The sequence below is a fragment of the Lissotriton helveticus genome, chromosome 12 (genome assembly GCF_964261635.1).
Source record: "Lissotriton helveticus chromosome 12, aLisHel1.1, whole genome shotgun sequence".
In the NCBI taxonomy this organism is placed as follows: domain Eukaryota; kingdom Metazoa; phylum Chordata; class Amphibia; order Caudata; family Salamandridae; genus Lissotriton; species Lissotriton helveticus.
This window is the reverse complement of record NC_136073.1, coordinates 600,168,615-600,189,081: the sequence shown is the minus strand read 5'-3', so window position 1 is coordinate 600,189,081 and position 20,467 is coordinate 600,168,615. Positions and strand designations below refer to the sequence as shown.

Here is a 20,467-nt window from a genome sequence, read left to right as displayed (position 1 = left end):
TAAAATTAAGGGAAATATGGTGGGATAGATCTCCCCCCGATCATGATGGAGTATAGAGCCAGTCAAGTCAAGAATAACTTTATTTCAGCTCAGAGAACCATGAAAAGATTTACAAATTAATATGATTAAAATACAATACATACACAATTCATCATAAAAAGGTAAAATCTCTGTACAGATTTTACTCCTAAGGCTATTTGATCGCAATGGAGTCTCTTATGTAATTAGCTACTGCAATACAGATTTCAGCCGTAGCCAAAGACGGTAAGAAGTTAAAACCATCAATACGAGCAAGAGCGAGTATTTCTTAGTAATGGGAGCAGAAATCTAGTTCTCTCTGATTTATACAATGTTCAAAATAATACAAAGTCCATAGTTCTTTAAACTGAGACATTATCACATGGGCAGAACAAAACCTTGTTTGACCACCCTCCTTGGCGAGGAAATGCCGGCAACAAAGTGCACAGTGTATAAACAGAACCTGGTTAGATAAAATCAGAACTGGAACTTAGTAGAAATAAATAGATAACATTGTGCAGGGGCAGGAAGCAAACAGGGGACTCCAATATTGTCAAGTTGGTAACTAAGAGGCCTATTGCCCCTGGAACAGTATGCCTCCTTGAAAACTCCTTTGGCATTTAGGGGAATTCCTTCAGGGTTTTCAATAAAGTATTCCAGACCAATCTCATGGTAAATCCTCTCTAAATATTAAAACCATGGAACCTTTAAAACATTGTCTGATTTTTGGGAATCTTTAATAACATCACATGAAAATATGAAATCCTCAGAGGTCCCTATCTTGGCCTATAGAAGAAAAGGGGCACTGCCTATACGGTCTTCCATAAATTCTAGTTAAGTTCTGTATGGCAAAAGAGGTAGGAACACTTTTTGGGAGCATCAGTAATCTTTTCATGAATTTATTTTCGATTCCTACAAATTGTTGGTTTTTAGCGTAGCCCCAAACCCCTGCTCCATACCTGGCAATAGAGAGACATTTGGCTATAAAGGGTAATTAGTTCCTTCACAGGCTTGTGCCCCAATGTATGGTTTAAATCTTTTATTAATTTTAAAACAGGAAAAAGGACAAGACCCCCAGCTCCCTAGGGACAATGCAATAAAGACAAAAAGTTGTCCCCACTTTAGAAGCCAAACGGAATAGTGCATCCATCACCCTACTTGTCTGCTGTGCTCTTATGGTTAAAAGAGGTTCCCGCCTCAACAGGTTGCTAAAAAGATTGCCCAAGTATGAGAAGTTACTGACCTTTTCTGTGCAATGTCCTAAAACCTGACAGGAATCTAAGTATGTGTTTTTTCCCCTTTACTGCCATATCTTACTATGACTGTGGTACCGGAGTGACGACTGGGGAGTAGGGTTACTAACGCTTTTTCCACACCCATACCTTCCAACAATGCCCATAATTTATCACTATTGACAGTGTCAAAAGCATCAGATAGGTCCATGAAGGCAGATGGATAGAACTCTTCAAGGACCTTCTGTGCTTATTAATGATTAAAGATGAATTAAGATATTGTTCAGTTGTACCCTGCCCTCTCCTAAAACCATATTGAGTATTGGACAGAATCCAATTTTCTGATGCCCAATCTTTCAAGCGTGCAAGGAGGACTCTGCCCAAAACCTTATCTGTGGCGTCTATCAACTAAATGGGCCTATGGCACGCCAGGTCACGTTTTGCACCTTTGAGACCACTGTTGCTTCCTTCCTTGATGAGGTTGTATAGCCCTCTTCAAAATGGTGGCATTGCCACAGCTGTTGTATGTTTTGCCACACTACCTCCAGAAAATCCTTACCCATTGGTGTACAACCCTACAGTTCAACATCAATAGCTACAAGTAGGGAGGACCGGTGCCATGAATCTCTCATAAGGAGTGCATTCAATCCTTTGTGATGGTGGACTAGGGGCAGTAGACATCAGACTATAATACTGGGCAGCTCAGCTCAGCTGCTGGTGGTTAATGACTGGATCTTTGGGGACCGGGGGGACCCAGCCACGAAACTTAAGCAGGCTCCCTTTACCCGGTAAGCACCAGGGTTTTGGCTGTATGGGGAGTTTCTCCTGCCCACTATTCCAGCCATTTTAGCCGTTCCAGCCATTCCATTGATTAACTAGAGGTTGCCTACTAGGAAGAAGCTGTGGTGCATGTGTACATGCCCAACGGAAACGGTAGGGCTGCAGGGCACTGAGATAAGTTTGGGATCTCTAAATAGGGAGACATCTGGCAGACATACCATATGATGTTCTATGACCAACTTGAAGCTAAAGAGGATTTACAGAGATCCCAGTTGTTTATTTACCTACTGTGAGGACATGCACTGGTTAGGCACACGGGCCACATAACAGCGCTCACAAGAGTACAGTCCATTAGAAATCTGACTCATGATGTTAGCTATTGGTAGGAAAGGCAGATCTTGCTTATACAGAATTCTTGTGCTAAATGTCCCAGACCGGCTAAACAAATTGCAAGAAAGATATGAGTCAGACCTGCAGCCCTTGGATGATGACAAATGGTTTAAGGCAAACAATGGCAGCCGAAAATGGGTAATATTGCCTCACCTGAGATTAGACCAGGTTAAAGAATATATTAAACCCCTGAGAGGCTATGAAGGATGGGGAGGGACAGCTGCCCTGAATATTTTCGTTATGGACAGGCCAGAAGCTCCTTCATGCTTGTGGTATGGAAATGCCAGGTGATTCAGGTGTATTGGATCCTGCTATACCCTAACCTACAAAGGGTATGCCGATTTCTGATAGAACACAATCCCATGTTGGCTATCATGGAAGTATTTCTGGGATGGGATGGGTAAGGGGACAAAAACTGATGATTGGGACCGGTTGTGTTTTTGCTAAATGTCACAAAGCAGGCCATTGGAGATGCAGGCCCCCCACAATCTCAAAGTAGTCAAGAGGGATGGTATAACTGCTCTTTAGCTGCGGAAGCAGTGTACAGATCCAGAGGGTAACCAAAAAAGTATGATAGAATCTGGGGACAGTGGAAAGTACAGCACAAAACACCCAGAGCTGGCCACCCATAGGAAGTTCTTGGTGGAAAGTGCACAGTTGTCCATGGCACATATCCATCTATAGTGAACCGGATTGGTAGCAGCAGACTTAACTGACGTCTACTTCATGGTATTCCAGAACTAAATGGGATGTTGTGCAAGGGGGGCATGGGATGGAGTGCTCTGCAGTGATACAGTAGTGTGATCTTAAATGTGTTGAAAACTCAATAAAAAGAATTGTCAAAAAATAAAGAAATTACTATCCAGCTACAGGAAAACTCAACAAGAATTTCCTCTTGCGCAATAACTGCTTTTGAACCAGGGTGAAATTGAAGCAATGAAACTCAACCAATCCGTTCACTTCGCTGTCAAAGCTGACCCTGTAGTTGTGCCAGCAGGACTTTTCCCCAACTTTTAATATTATTGACTGAAGTCCTACAACTTATCATGGGATTTTCAGGCTGTCAGAAATCCCTCCATACGGTGAGCTGTATAGCTACCAGGTCAGTGGATTACATGCTTCCACTGCCCTGCCCAAATGGAGTTCATTATTTGATGGGCTGGACCATCTATCAACACTAGAAATATCTATGCATACATACATGCAATACCAGTGTAAAGTGTTAGAGTAACTAGCTAGAGCTGGGACTGCTGTTGTGACTGACATATTCTAAGACACCTTTCTTCCCCCTTTTTTGGTGCTGTTGCATTTCTCTAAACTATTCATCTAATCTGAGCCTTTCATTGTCTTGCTTTTGTTAGCCACTGATCATCTTAATCACCATTTTCATACCCCCAGCCAATGAGCAGAGACCTTCACATATATCAGCTTGCATGATTTTACAATAGGTCTCGAATTTGCACGGGTTAGAGCTATAGAATTAACTGACAATGTCTTTTACTTATGTTTTTTTTTCGTTTGGAGTGTAGTGGATGTATGTGGTGTCCAGTGGAAATATGTCGGTTGCATTCAAGTTGTTAGTTTTGAAATTGTGTGGGGTGGAAGTGTGTGGTGTATTTGTGTAGTGGAATTGCGGTGCATTGTGAATAGAAAGGGGTGAGAGCTGCACAAAATAGATAGAAATGGATGATAGAGAGGGATAGGTAGTTTGTGCAGGAAATGGTGATTGAATTTGAGATAGAAGAGCAGAAAGAGTATGTGAGAAAGAAGGGGAGAGCAGGCCACAGATGCATAAAAGGGAGCACATGTGTATGCGGAAAACACCTGAAGAATAAGAGGAGAGTGTGGGTTTGAGGGACAGAAATTTGAGATAGAGGAGCAGAAAGTGTATGTGAGAAAGAAGGGGAGAGGAGGCCATAGATGCATAACGCGGGGGCACATATGTATGCAGGAAAGTAAAACACTTAAAGAATAAGAGGAGAGTGTGGGTTTGAGGGACAGAAATTTGTGAAAAGGCATGGTATGGAAACTATGCTTGAGAACTCAAGTGAACCGTATGAGAGAGGCGGGAAGAGTGCATGAGAGAGCGAGAGAGCAGTGAGAGAGAGTAAGAGAGAGAGATAGAGGTACAAGTGGAAGGGGCACCAATAATAGGGGGGAGGCAAGAGGTGGACCAGTGAAAAGCGTGAGGAGGTACAGGAAGGTAGCGGATGTGAGCACGCAGTATAGAGAGAAGACAGGGAGCATGAGGGAGGGATGGGAGAGATCAGCGGTATTGTAAGATGAGAGGGGGTACTGGGACTCTGAGGGAGAGATGAGAGAGGCAGTGGGTGTGTAGGGAAGTGATGACAGGGTTGATGATAGTGCAAGGGAGTGAGTGATGTGTTAGATTGGAATTGTTTGTTGTGGAATTTTATGGCATGGTGTGAAGCTGTGTAGAGGAAATATGTGCCATGTTGTGCTCTGAAATATGTGGATATAACTGAAGAGTGATGATGGTGGCAGCAAATCGGAAGCCCATGGGCAGGCTAAAGCCCATCCAGTAGATGCAGCATGTCTCGGTTTGAGACAGCCCATATGCTCCGTCTAGAGCTGAGGCCTAAAAAACATGACTTTATCCAGCTGCGTGGTTTACCATCAGAGTGATACCAAATAGTGCTGCAATGCTTTGCCTGTACAAGCGCATATGTGTTCTCTTCCGTGTTCTCAGAGTGAAACAGAGAGCAAGATTGAATGAGCAAGCAGACATTGTAGTTTATGAATTGGTGGTAGCAGCATTCCCGACAAACAAAATGGCTGTGTGTGTTTTGACCACGGTGTGGGGGCAGTTGACAGATTTGTGGATGCAGAAAATATGGGTGTCACTAAATGTTCAATATGTCACCCTGCCCTTGGAAGAATGCCCATGAAGGTAATCCTAGAAAAATCACATGTACATGCAATTACGGTATAATCAATATAATAACAGAAACATATGTAACAGGTTTCATTGGATCAGATAATGAATGTAAAATGACTTTGACAGTTATGTTATGTTAAGGGGGGGTTTTGTATAGCGCTCAGATACTCCAACGGAGTGTCCCGGCGCTTTCAGACCAACAGGTCAGCAGCTAACACATAACACAACAAAGAAAAAAAGGAGCAGTAGGAAGAGTAGAAACACCAGACTAAAGACCAAACAACCAAGTTTTAAGTCCCTTCCTAAAGGCAAGCAGATTTGCGGTGCTGCGGAGTGACAGGGGGAGAGTGTTCCAGAGCTGGGGAGCAAGACGTTTGAAGGAGCGTCCACCAGTCCGAGCCTTCTTCACCACTGGAACCACCGCAAGAAAGAGAGTTTCTGATCTCAGAACCCTGGTGGGTTTATAGAAGGCTAGCCTTTTCTGAATATAAGTCGCTCCAGTAGAATATAGCGCCTTGTGGGCCAAAGTGAGGGCCTTGAAAGCAATTCGCTTTCTGACAGGGAGCCAGTGCAAGGTGGATAAAAGGTCAGAGGCGCTGGCCCGACGGGGAAGACCATAAATGGCGCGGGCGGCCGAATTCTGGACTACCTGAAGACGCTGCATCAGGTAGTCAGGCAAACCCAGGTAAAGAACATTGGAATAGTCCAGCCTCGATCCTATGAGGGCATGGACGGTAATCTTACGATGGTCAAAAGAGAGCAGAGGGAGAAACCTCCGCAACATCCTGAGCAAGCCAAAACAGACGCCCACAAGGCCAAGAACTTGGGCTTTCATGGTCAGGCCATTATCAATTTTAACCCCCAGATTTTTCGCCACAGTGGAGGAAGATGCCGGTGGAAACATATCATGCGGCCACCATTCCTGCCAGCTCGGGTCGGATTGGCACCCGAAAAAGAGCACCTCAGATTTTCCAGGGTTACACTTAAGACTATGACCCTGAAACCATTCAAATACAGCTCCTAGGCAGCCACAGATACTGTCTCCATCAAACTCAGCCCCCTTTGCACACGTGAAAAGGAGCTGAGTATCGTCGGCGTATGATATTATCTTGGCCCCAAAAGACTCAGCCAGCACCGCCAGAGGGGTCAGAAAGATATTAAAAAGTATCGGGCTCAACACGGAGCCCTGCGGTACTCCAACCCCAAGCGGCGGCACTTCGGCTGAGTGGGGGGGGCCCAGACCACCTGCCGGCGACCAGTAAGGTAAGATTGAAACCACCTCAACACCGTCCCACGCAGACCTATCTCATACAGTCTACGGAGAAGACCTTCATGAGGGACGGTGTCGAAAGCCGCCGACAGGTCGAGCATGACCAACATGGCCCTGCCCCCTGAGTCCAGCACCTCCTTGATAGCCTCACTGACTTCAAGAAGCGCCGTTTCAGTGCTAAAGTTGGTACGGAAGCCAGACTGAGAGGCATGAAGCAGGCCGTGTGACTCAAGGAAGGCAGAAAGGACCCCATGGACATGTTTCTCGACGATTTTAGCAAAAGCAGGTAGGAGAGAGATCGGGCGATAGTTCGCATGAAGGTCAGGGTCGAGTCCCGGTTTTTTGAGAAGCGGAACCACCCTCGCCTCTTTCCAAATACCGGGAACAACGCCACTGGTCAAAGAACAGTTCAGCACAGGATTCACAAGTGGATTGACCACCTCTGCCATCCTTGCCAAAAACCTGGCAGGACACGGGTCAGCAGGTGAACCGGATTTAAGCTGAGAGAGCAAATCATGCGACGCAGTAATAGATAGAGGTGGAAATTCCGATAGAGTGTACTCAGAATCTTCCACCAAATTCCCATGGATCTCCTGGCACATCCTAGCCCCAATGACAGGGTTTGGGAAAGAGTCCTGGATCAGCTTGATCTTGTCATGAAAGAAGCTGGCCAGTGCGGTCACCCACGGTTCCGAGAACTCGTGCTGAGATGCAATAGCTTTGGGCGACATAAACTCCTTCACGATCGCGAAGATCTCATTACAGGAGCTAGAGGCTGACTCTATTCGAGCCGCGAAATAGTGCCGTTTTTCTCGCCGAATGTCAGCATGATAGGCTTTAATAGCTAACTTGTAATCCGTCTTAGCCACATCCTCGTACCTATGGCGCCACCGTCTTTCCGCACTCTTACAGGCACGTCTGGACGAAGCCAGGGCCTCAGTAAACCAGGGTGCAGATGACCGCCTAGGAATTTTACGAGGAGAGGATTCAGGAGCAAGTTCATTTAGGCGCTCCCTGATCCAATCTTGCAACTGAACAAGGTCAGACTCCAAGTTTCCAGACAGCCGGCAGGGGTAATCACGGCAGGCCTGTCCCAAATCTTCAAGAGAGACCTTATGATAGGCTCGATGGGACTGCCCCGATGGACAAGTGGCGGCACACACGGGCTTACCAACCCCGACAATCTGAAAAGATATCAGAAAGTGATCTGACCAGAGCACAGGGATTGGAAGGGCCATGATGAGAGGCAGAGTGGAAAACACCTGGTCGAGAGTATGACCTCTATTATGGGTTGGTACAGCCAAGTGGGGGATAAGGCCAAGAGGAGCGGTGACATCCAAGAGTCTAATCGTGTCACCCTCATCTCCTTGATCCATATGGATGTTAAAATCACCCAAGACCAGACAATGTTTACCCTTCAAACAAAGTTCCATGGCCCTTGCCTGCAGATCTTCATAAAAAGAACCAAGGGGCCCCGGGGGGCGATAGACAAGAAGCCCCAAAAAAGATTGGTGGGCAGAAAGAGTCATGGAGAAAGCTAGGGCCTCACAACCCGAGATGGGCTCAATCGGGACTACAGCACAGGTGGCCGATCTCCTAACCACAATCGCCACACCACCACCTCTCCCTTTCACTCTATCTTGCCGTAAGATGACGTAGTCAGCAGGGATGGCGGCTGCGATATCGGAATTCGATGTTTCTCCCAGCCAGGTTTCAGTCAACATTAAACATAGCGGCCTCTCTGTTACAAGGAGCTCATAGATATTAAGCGCATGCCTGCCCATGGAACGTGTATTGAGAAGCAAGCACTGATAGTTGTTAGTGACCTCAGGGGCCACAGGTAGCCCTACACGTATGTTACTTGGGAGCCAACCGCAGCCAGGGCAGCGCCGCTTCCCACAATGTCTACCCGGAAAAACAGTGCGACATGCTCCCCTCCCCGCCCTAATAGCCAGCAGCTCACCAGCCGTATATGATATTCTGGAGGTAGCGCCTCCCGCCGCCCCGTCCGCCTCCTGGACGCGGACGGGCGCAGACGGGCTTTCCTCTTTTCAGTTACCAAAATGTTTATTGTGTAGTCCCTTACAGTTTGCCACTCATTTCCATACACATACAAACGGTTTGACCTACATTTACTTTCTGAGAAAAATAGGTAATGTTCATGTTTTATTGACCAGGCAGTGCACGGAGTGGGAGGCCACTTCAGTGCGGGCCACACTTTTCAGGAAAAGGCCCTACCTGAAGAGCCCAGGTGGGCGGTGGAAAGGGACAATTAAATGCTCACACTTTCAATTCCACTGCAGTGTGAGGGGTGCAAGGCCACAGGAGTTAGAATCATAGAATAATGAACAAGACTAGCCTCAAAAGAATTGAAAAAAAGATTCCAACAATTTGCGGCAGCCCCGGCTGCCAGGGCGTGTTATACAAATTTCCAACATGATACGACTAATGCTGAGTTCCCATAAACATAAAAGTCTACCACAGTTGGCAGCTCATCATGCTCAGAAAGAAAAAAAATTAAATGTAGCAAGTTACTGTTTGTAGAATGCTTAATTAAATAAACCCTGGCCTACGACGAAAGGCCTATGCAGGGCTTTAAGTGGTATGAAAAACTGGTGGGTCCCTCAAAGGGGCGTGGCAAGAAGATTACGGATGTGGCTTAAAACATGTAAGCTAATAATATGTGCTTCTGTATAGTGTGCCTCCCCACTAGTATTTTGGAGCTGCTGTCATTGCACCCAGATATATATTACAGCAAGTTACATGGCTGATACAACAAGCCCAGGTTGTCAGCTTTGTCAATGGTGTGTATTTCCATTGGCTATATCTGAGGGTGAACATTTCCATGCCCTTTTCAAATAATTTGTTTCATTTAAGTCTTTTATTTATTTATTTATTTATTTATAAAGTTTTATATAGCGCGAACTTGACCCATGAGGGTATCAGAGCGCTTCACATTTAGGATCGTTGCGTTAAAATTTACATCAGATACAAGAGCATAGTAAGATACAGTACACATAAACAATGTTTCAAGATTCGTAGGAAGAAGGGGAGGAAGGAGTAATGGCAGGGAGACGAGGAGGAACTGTGCTCAATGTCCGGCTGGGTAGGTGACGGTCAAGGGGGAAACCAAGGCAATCTCCTCATTAGCTGTCTAGCAGCTCCATTGGTCATCAGCCATGTTACTCAGGTCTCAGCATTCAGGGAAAACCAGTTTTTAGTTTATTTGATTTGCGACGTTTATATAGCACTGTCTTGACCCGGAAGTATCAGAGCGCTTAACCAGAGGATCGTTGCATTACAAGGTACATCAAAAAGGATTATATATAAAAATGTTTACAAATATTTCCCAGATCAATACTTATCATCATTAATAACTGCTTGATGAGTGCCTCAAAAACATTTTCTCCATCTGACTGAAGCACCCTTAATTACCTGAAGGGCACCGGAAGGGTTGAGGGTCAGTAACTGAGCTTGGCCAAAGCTTGTACAATTTCTTCAAACACATTAAAACAGATCAATCTTGTAAACTGGAGATCTTCCATGAAAACAGCAGCATTGTATACTTGACTCTATTGAGGTTAGTTTAAATAGGCCATCTTCTGTTTTTCCTGAGTTTAACGCAGGATATCCAAGTAAAGCCCTTGCCTTTCTCTCAAAACTTTTTTTCCTGCACAACTTATTTTTAACAACCTTGGTGTTTAACAAAATATATGCTTCAATACCTCGATTATGCACTCAAAGCATTTCTTCCTGTAGAACAGTTGTCATGTAAAAATATATGGTTTACTTGTAAAGCCCTTTAGTGCCCTAGGGCCAAGTTTACACTATATAAACTGCCAGAAAAAAAAGAAAGAAAAAAGCATAACGTGACCTTGGTGTGGCCTGGCTAGTCATATGTCCTTTTGTGCAACAACAGCATGTAAGCATAATCGTTGCCTTAATTGCAGAAGCATACAAGCACATGAAGGGCACAAACCTTCCCTAGTAGAGGACAATGACAGTTAATGTCATTTGTAGTGAACACTGTAATAATGTACTCTGCATTATATTGCTGTTCTGCAGAGTATGTTGCAATGGTAAAAGACCCATGCTTCCCTGTAGCAAGGAACTTCCCTTAAGCAGCGGGATCAGAGCAGACATTCCAGCAAAAAAGAGGAATCAGACAAAACTGAGCTTTCTGCCTGGAGGGTGCGGGCAAAAATGGAGACCCCGTTAAGGACCCGTCCCAGCACTTGCTTTTTAGAACTGCTGGTGCACCAACAAGACCCAGCCCACTTAAAGCCCTCGGCCTATGTGATATCTATTTGTGCCAGGGTTGTTAAAAACATTATCTGCAATACGTGCGGCAATGCTATGAAACTACAAAAATACAGTTACATGAGCTATAAATGAAAACATGCATTATTATTATTACGGTGTTCAGGCTGTTAAACATGAACATGTGCGCAGAGTCAGAAGGAGGGGAGCAGAAAGAAAGTATACGAGTAAACTGAATGTTTCTGCTGGGTGAGAAAGAAACCTGCAGAGAAGACTGCAGCCCTATGCAGAGTGTACCCCATGTTTTCACTTCTTGCTTGGTCCCATCTATGATCTTACAGCCAGGTCCTATAGGCAGGCTTGCTTCCAATGTGATCTGACTGAGCGCTCCTATTTGATTTTCACAACTTAGAATGGGTGTTTTAGCCAACACAGCATTGGGCATTGTCAGAATTATGCTCTCACTACAGAAAAACAGCTTTTTACACGACAGGCATTGTGCTGTTGAAATTCCAATTTCTTTGCGATACCCCTTAGATCAATGAAGCAGCGGCCATAAAGGGGCACCTGCTGAACAACGGAAACACCACAAACGGAAAACAAACCTGAGCCAATAATGTCTTGAGATAAAAGCACAAGATAACAATAAAAAAACAAGCGTTTCCAAGATCAACGAGAGAGCGCGCCTGTAACTACCGTGCACAGTAGTTCTAACCAATTGAAAAAGTATTCCCAAAATGAGTACCTAAACTTGCCACTGTGTTTTCACATAGGTAATTGGCTGGTGCTTTCAGGGGGGGTTCAATACAGGAAGAGGCATGATGTATTCATGCCACGGACGAATGGAGTGACGATTGGGGCAGCTAAAGGGAAGCCTATGAGCAGGATTGGTTAGAGCAGTGCACACGCGCTGTCTAGAGCAAAGACCTATGAAGTAACCACTTTTGTAAGTTAAGACCTTTGCCAGAAAGGGGATCTTTAACCTGTCGGAAAAAGTAATTTCATCCATCTAGTGACGACTTCATGCAGCTTCTGGGCACTGCTAAACTTCAAACGAAAACCTAAATTTCAGATATCGATCCATCACACTTAATATCATTTATAAACTTATACAGCTTATTTTAATTTCATTTAAAGGGTGCAGCTCATAGGTTTCATGCCTTAACAAACACATTTTTTGTCATAGTTATTGGCGCATTTATTGGAGTGCAGCTCCACTTGCCCTGGTACGCAATGTTCTGTGAAATAAGTGAGGGATGTGTAATGGCTGTTGGTTATGATAAAGTTTAAACACAATTCTTTTTCTGTGCTATACAATTGTGGTGGCACAGGCAACATAAATTATTCACTCAAAGTTGAATTATGGTGTCAAAGAACTTTTGGGCAGCACTACCTCGTGCACCTGTCTGCTCAAAAGACACTTGTCCCCTGCCAGTGGTATTTAGGTTAAAATTTAGAAATTAAATATAGAGGAAAAAAATACAAAAAGAAAAGTGGGAAACTGATATTTCAAATTTTAATGCTGTATAAGTATCTGAAAATGATTTTGTAGGATTTTATTCTTGTTGTAAGGTACACAAATCCAAAATCCTATGTCTAACCATAATGCTATCTCTATCACTTGCCCATTACTATTATGTACTATAACCGAAACCCAAACCCCCTAACACTAGGAGGATAATATACCCACCACTTTTCACAGACCTGAACCTAGTTTGTTCCAGCAAAGTATGCTGAGCAAAATTCTTTACCCTAACCCTGTATCATGCCCATACTTCATCTCTAGCCATAAAGTTATACCTAAGACTAACATTAATCAAGAACTGTTCCGTAACTGGCACAATATACGCAACCTGAAGTCAATATCTATCCTTTATGCTTACATTAACTCTACACCTAACTTTAATGTGTACCATTACCCTTACCCTAACTCTTATTCACACACACACACACAACCTCAAAGGCGGCAGGAACACCACGAAGAAAATGCCCTGCAAAACCAATGATCCAGTGAATATTGCCTTACCCGGCTGCCTAAATCAACCCTGGCCTCAGTGTCACCCAGCCCCCAAATACAATGATCCTCCCTGGCCTTGTCCTAGGCATAGGGGATATGTGTGGTTCTCTGCCCCTACAACGCAATCACACTGCCTTACCCATGTGTCAGGGTGGGTTGTTCACGTTGGCCTCATGAAGGCCCATCCTCAGACAGGAGAGGTAGTCCTTTAACACAACACACCAGTGCTGGTGCCGGTTGCCTCCTGGCCCGGGCCAGTCACCATTTCAGTAGGAGTTTAGAGCACAGTAAGCTGTGTGCTATAGAATATGGACTCAGCCGCATACCTTTCCTCAATGTAACTGTATTCTGTAGATACAGAGCCCAGCCTTTACCCAGGCCTGTTGTTTGATATCGAGTACCACTCCCCCCTTGAGTCCATGGCCTGGTCTTAGACCTGGTCTTGTATTGAACACCCACATTCCTAAATGTAAGTTGTCTTGGAGGGTGGCATTTCCGTTGGTGCTCTATTACTTCTGAAGTCATGAGTAAATCAAAGGAGAAAGTAAAGGTTGAATGACTTGTTTTTATGGTAAATTTAAGAAAGTGTTGCATTTGGTATCATAAGCCCCTTCAAAATAAATTTTCTAAACAAATTTCTAAATTTCTTCAACAAATGGTATATACACATGAGGAATGGAAGCTGCACTGGCCATTTATTTGATACAGTTTTGTTTTCGGAATTGTAGACTGCCTACGTCTTTAGACATATTTTAGCTTTTCTTTCGCGTAAACCTTTATCTAATTGTAAAATACATTTAATAAATGTGAACCGCCGCTGCTGAGGAAAGTTTGAAATATGAGACAGAAAGAGATGCATGGTTCTTACCAGCTCAATATCAGAAAGACAACCCTTGTACGCTTCAAGTACCTGCCGGCATGCGAAAGGATGAACCTTGGCACATGTTTGGAAACCAATTACTATGCCCTGCAAATAAGGAAAGACAACTCACAGCCTCAGGGAGACAATAGACATTAACCAAACACAGGCATTTAGTACAAGAGATTTCATATTTGAAAGAAAGGATAAAGCTGGTTCTTGATTACACATTCAGTGTTTACAGCTGGTATTGGTGAATGATTGTCAACTAGTAAAGCAAGGGAAACGGCCACTACAACGCGGCCATTTCCACGAATGCATTAACCACGCATGCATTACAACGCATGCGTGGTTAACACGAAAGCCTTTACCACGCATACCTTTACTAAGAGGTAAGTAGTAAAGGCATATGTGATAAAGGTTCAAAATAAAAAAGGGGGGCTTGGGGGGGTCTCCCCCCCAAACAAAACCCTCACCTGAAATCACGTAAGAAAGTGCAGGAAATCGGCGTCGTTTAAGAGGAAACGGAAAGAAAATTTTGCTTCCTCTTAATGACGTACAACGTCACCACGCAAGAATTAGAGGAAAGGGTTATGCGTTGAAAAACCATTCCGTTGTAACGCATGCGTGGTAAAGGCATGCGTTGCAATGGAATGCGTTGTAAGAACATACAACCGTAAAGCAAATATATTCAGTGGCCTGAAAGCATGATTTAAGCATACCTTTATACAGCTATGCTGGAGGGCCTATACCATGCTACTTAAAAAACATCTTTGGACAATAAGATGAGAGTTACGTCACTATTTGTTTTCTGTCACATTGTTCTCTCTGGTGTTTCACATAAAGGAACTGCAAGGACAGTTCAATACACAAGCCTTCTTTACAACAAAGGAGTGCGATTTCTTTAGAAGCGGTGCTTATCCTTTTTTCCTCATGTCTACTGTTGTCTATTTTGAAGGCCTTTCTGAGAGAGTCGTTTCAAAGCCTTCACATAGCTTTATGTCTTTCACCACTTTATCTGCAACATTGATTAAACTTGATTTATCTTGTTCAAACACTGGCTTCTATCTAGAGAGATCACCTAAAGAGGCTCCTAACTATCCCTGATGAAATGCATTATTAGTCACCTGAAAAAAGGAGCTCTACATTTAGTTTCTGCTAACTTAGTCCTCATCTACTCTGTAGAGGGGTTTCACTCTACTATAATTTGGCTATGCACGGAGTACAAAATCACACTTTTGGGTGAGAGGAAGTACTGAGTGAGGAATGTTTCACCGGTCATCAATAATTTACCATCAAGCTCTATGAATGAAGTTACAAACCTACACAATGTACATCCAGATGCTCCACAGCCCATATGACTACCTTCTCAACTTGTTTTTGTTGTGGTCGTACAGGGAAATAAATCTATGATAAATTGTAAGAAATGCACTTGATACTTACTGCATGGTAAGGCGTAGCGATGAACCTAGTAGATTCGAACATGCTTCGAAGGAAGGGTAAAATCAGTGCAGTATCATCACAGCTGGCCATGCACTTACCAAGGCACTGGAAAATAAAACCCTAATATGGGAGTGAATTAAAGACAGTCTGAGTTAAGAATAAACAGCATCTCCTGCTCACTCTATGAAAGTCTTACTTATATTGGAGTATTCATCTTTGATTCACTCTGAACACATATTTGTCTCCCACTTTCAAATAGCACTTAATAAGTTGAGTGAAATGTTTGTTATCTTATGTATAGTATAGTTATATTTTCTGGACATTGTAGAGATTTGTATATGGCCTTAATATGACTCAAAACAAGGAAGTGAGGGGTAATGTGAGCCAATGAAGGTCCAGTACCAAGGCTCTGAAAGTGCTAATGCAGAAACCAGTGGAAATACTGCTCCTTTCAGAAAGCAAAGTAGAAAGAAAGGCGGACAAAGAAAGGGGAATCCTAAGGATTTTCCATGAGCATGTAAAGTCTCATCATCAAGGGTGTTCTTCATAGGGCTGGCAATGCAATGCCCTATGGGCCCCACGAAGGGTCGCTTTAGCAGAGATCTTTTTATTTTTGCCATCTGATGAAAGTGCCAGTGTGAGGGCGTTTTGAATGTGTGAGGTTGAGTGAATGTGTATAGTGAAATGAAGAGAGACTAAAAAGAGGTATTCAACTGGACTTTAAACTGATGGCTTCCTTGGCAGGTTTAAAAAAAACATAATTTGGTACGGGCGACTACAGGGAGGTAATGTATCCAAGTAGCCTAAATCTGTGAATGTGGTCAGGTCAACGTGTTTCTTGCCTGTTGGCCCAAAAAGTATCTGTACCACTTCTTCAGGACCTAAAAAAGGGAGAGCTAACCCTACCCCACATCTAAGATGTGATATAAAGTGTAGGTAATCCCCTAGAAAAAAATACATTTGTTCAAAAAGTTTAAAATTGATCGTCCAACTTAGAAAAAAAATGAGAAATTGAAGAAAACACACAGTAAACAAATGTTTTGCATGTATGGGCCAATGTGTCTCCAGGATCGCTTTTCCGGGACACTGTATGTGCATGCTATTGTTATGGCTGATCAGTCGCCACAATGTGAAGGAAGTAAAAAACACACTAGTACATGCAATATAACAGAACAGGCAAGTGGACATACAGGCAACAGATAACATAAAACCAATCTGTGTTGCTGTTACACAGTGTATCACAAGTTGTCCTCAGGAGTGAGTGAAGGGTCTTATCCTTTGGATCAGTGACCCATAGGTCAAAAGCAGAGTGTAGCACTCAGCTGCTAACTGTGGAAAGAACAATGATAGTCAACATAAAGAAACAGCAAGTCAAGGGGACCCAAATTGCCTTGGGGTGAGAAAAAAAAGAAAAACAGAGTTTTCAAGAGATGCAACCATACTCATGTGGTTTCTGTGCAGAGAGCACAGGAGACCTACCATCCTCTGTTCATCTGGATTGAGACTGAGCAGGGGAGAAGACCCGTCTTTTAAGGTGCAGGTAATTGTAGTGATTGTCCTTGGGTGGGGTGCATGCGACCGTGGGAAGGAGTGATGACGCACTGGGCCCCTTGAGATTCCAGAGCCATGATTCGCTTTTAAGTGTACCCAGAAACTGAAGGACCTCCTGGTAAACACCAGACCTCATATTCAACAGTCCCACATGCAGAACACCTTGTGGGCCTTACCACCTGTCACAGGGCACTATCCCTGTGGGTCCTACGGGGTATGCCCACTGACTAAACATTCCTAAGAGGTCAGGTTGGGTCCCCAATTCGCTGGAAACAAAAAAGTCACAGTAACTGCAGTACATAAAACTGTGTTTACCTGATCACCTGCCTTTGTGGCCTTCATTACGCGGGAATGACCACGAGCGCTATCGAACCAAGAATAATGGAGCACTGGAGCAACATATGCTGCAGACACAGCACTACAAAAATGTGCCATCACTTTTCCAACTCCAACCACTCTCCAGATGACCTCCGGCAGATCATTTGGGAAGCTATTAATTCATGGAGCCCTTTAAACCTTTTCAGAATGGAGCAAGGGTGGATTTTATGCCTCTCCACCAACAGCAAAGGTTTGAAAGATGAAATCCTCTAGTGCGAGGTGTAATTCAGTCCCCTGTGAAATCAGATACTCTCTTACTATGGCTGGATTGACATTTTCTTCATACATGGGACCTGATATACCATATCACCATTGACACCATGTCACATATGGAATGCCCGGCTACGGAGTCCCAGACACCACACTAAGCAGTGCTTATGATAAGCATTTTGCGACTTGGCATTGGTCTCTTCTTCAGTAACACAAATGATTCTGTTGATACCAATGAGGTGGTACCCTCCAATAAGAAACCATGTAACTGTCTTAGTCTACTGTTTGAGATGAACAAGTTACTTACCTTCGGTAACGCTTTTTCTGGTGGATACAGTATCTGCCTGTGGATTCCTCACCTTGTGAATATCCCCCTGAGTCAGCAACGTTCGGAAAATTCTTTGTAGCTCGCCGGCGTGGACAACGTCACAGGAACGCACGACATCGCGCGCGGCTGCGCTGACGTCACCGACTCCATAATAGGCCTACTCCGTCGTGATGACATCAGTTCCGCCCTTTTTTCCGTGCCTTCGAGGCACACGGACGGACCAACAACAATAGATATATACACAGTATACACAGTACAAACTAGTCAAGTTAACACACATAGTGTGAATATAACATAGTAAATCATGTACAAGAACACACTTCCTTTGAGGATAACATGTATACATTAAAAAAAACATTACCAGAAATTCAGGTATAGAAGAGTGGACAATGGGGAGGTGGGTGGGCATGTGAGGAATCCACAGGCAGATACTGTATCCACCAGAAAAAGCGTTACCGAGGGTAAGTAATTTGTTCTTCTGATGGATACATCTGCCAGTGGATTCCTCACCTTGTGAATAGATTCCCACAGCAGTCCCCAATCCTGGAGGAGGGTGTCTACTCCTCTATACCAGAAAGTCCTGAAGGACAGAACGCGCAAAGTGGCCGTCCCTCCTCACTTCGGTATCCAAGCAGTAATGCTTCGCGAAAGTGTGGAGGGAGGCCCAAGTTGCCTCTCTACAAATGTCCTCTATAGGAACACCCCTAGACAAAGCAGATGTTGATGACTTTGCTCTAGTAGAATGAGCTCTTATACCCTCTGGAGGTTCCTTACCAGCCAGGGCGTAGCAGATCTTGATGCATAGAATAATCCATCTCGAAAGTGTGCGCTTGTGCACAGCTCTTCCTTTTCTACTGCCAGCAAATCCAACAAACAACTGGTCATCCACCCGATAGTCCTTTGTCTTATCAAGATAAAAGCTCACCGCCCTCTTAGGGTCCAGACGGTGAAGCTGTTCCTCCTCCTTGGAAGGGTGAGGGGGAGGATAGAAGGTAGGAAGGGTAATAGACTGTCCTAGATGGAAGGGAGTTACCACCTTAGGCAGAAAAGCAGCCCTGGTCCTAAGAACCATTCGTTCAGCATGAATGGTCAAGAATGGGAGCTTCGAACTTAGCTTGAAGCTCACTTACCCTCCTTGCCGAGGTAATAGCAACCAGGAAGACCGTCTTAAAAGACAAGAGTCTCAAGGGACACTTGTGCAAAGGTTCGAAAGGAGAACCCAGTAAGCACCAGATTCAAGTCCCATTGAGGTACAATAAAGGGAGTAGGAGGAAATGTATTCTAAGGCCCTTTAGAAATCTTAAAACAACAGGAGACTCAAATAAGGACGGCTGATCCGGCAGGCAGAGAAATGCCGACAAAGCCGAAAGATAACCTTTGACTGTAGGAACAGCAAGCCCTTGCTGCGCTAAAGAAAGAGCAAATTGAAGTATAGATGATAAACGAGCCCTCAAAGGATCGATGGATTTCTCATCACACCAGGAAACAAACCGAGACCACCTATAAGAATAGATAGACTTGGTGGAGTCACGTCTGGCCGATAGAATGACATCCACCACATCATGTGGGAGAGAAAAGGAATTCAGGTTGCCCCTTTCAATCTCCAGGCATGAAGGTGTAAGGTCTGGAGGTGGGGGTGTAGAACCTGCCCCTCCATCTGAGAGAGGAGATCTGCCCTGAGAGGGAGACAGAGCGGCGGGCACGAGGAGAGGTGGAGAAGATCTGTGTACCACACCCTTCTTGGCCAATCCGGTGCGATCAATATGACTTGGGCCCGGTCTTGGCGAATCTTTCTCAGAACCCGAGGAATCAATGGTATGGGAGGAAACGCGTAAAGGAGTTGTGAGCCCCAACTCAACTGAAACGCGTCCCCCAAAGCTCCCAGCATCGGATACTGAAGACTGCAGAATGACGGGCAGTGAGCATTCTCGTGAGTGGCGAACAGGTCCACCTGAGGAGTTCCCCACGTCCGAAAGACGTGACAAACTACCTCTGGATGAAGCCTCCACTCGTGGTCGGCCAAGAACTGCCGACTGAGACTGTCTGCACGCATGTTGAGAACTCCGGCCAGATGATTTGCCATCAGACAAATCTGATGGTCCAGAACCCAGGACCAGAGCCGCAGAGCCTCTCTGCAGAGACACTGCGACCCCACTCCTCCCTGTTTGTTGACATACCACATCGCGGTGGTGTTGTCCGTCAGGACTTGAACCGACCACCCGCGAAGGGAAGGGAGAAAGGCCTTGAGTGCTAGACGTATCGCCCGCAACTCTAGAAGGCTGATGTGAAGCAACCTTTCCTCTTGATCTCCAGATCCCCCAGACGAGCACCCCACCCTAGAGTGGATGCATCCGTTATCACCGTGGCAACCGATGGAGGTAGATGGAAAGGCTTTCCTTGAGACAGATTGCCTTCCACGCTCCACCAAGATACATCCGCTGCAGCTTCTCTGGAAATCCTCACAGACTCCCTGAGATCCCTGTTGTGTTGATACCACTGCCTGCGGAGACACCACTGGAGTGCCCTCATGTGCCAGCGTGCATGGTTGACCAACAGAATGCAGGAAGGCATCAGACCGAGCAGGCGAAGGACCTTCAGGACTGGAACGACCGCTCCATTGTGAAATAAAGGAATCATTCCCTGTATGTCGAGAATCCTTTGAGGTGGAGGGAATGCTCGACATACAGTTGTGTCCAGTACCGCACCTATGAACAGGTTGCGCTGGGTGGGCACCAGGTGAGATTTGGGTACATTTATTGAAAAACCCAACCTGTACAACAACTGAGTTGTGACTTGCAGATGATGGAGCACTGTCTCTGAAGATTCTGCTTT

General features: G+C 44.7%; 1 protein-coding gene across 1 annotated transcript in view; it reads right to left on the bottom strand.

The window, feature by feature from the left end:
- LOC144798691 (maestro heat-like repeat-containing protein family member 1) overlaps positions 1-20,467 on the bottom strand; it is a 63,364-nt gene that overhangs the window by 8,353 nt on the left and 34,544 nt on the right. Inside the window, exons 14-15 of the mRNA XM_078669689.1 lie at positions 15,169-15,288; positions 13,735-13,833 (exon numbers count right to left, since the gene is read on the bottom strand). Coding sequence (XP_078525815.1) covers positions 13,735-13,833; positions 15,169-15,288 — 219 coding nt within the window. The remainder of the gene's footprint in view (positions 1-13,734; positions 13,834-15,168; positions 15,289-20,467) is intronic.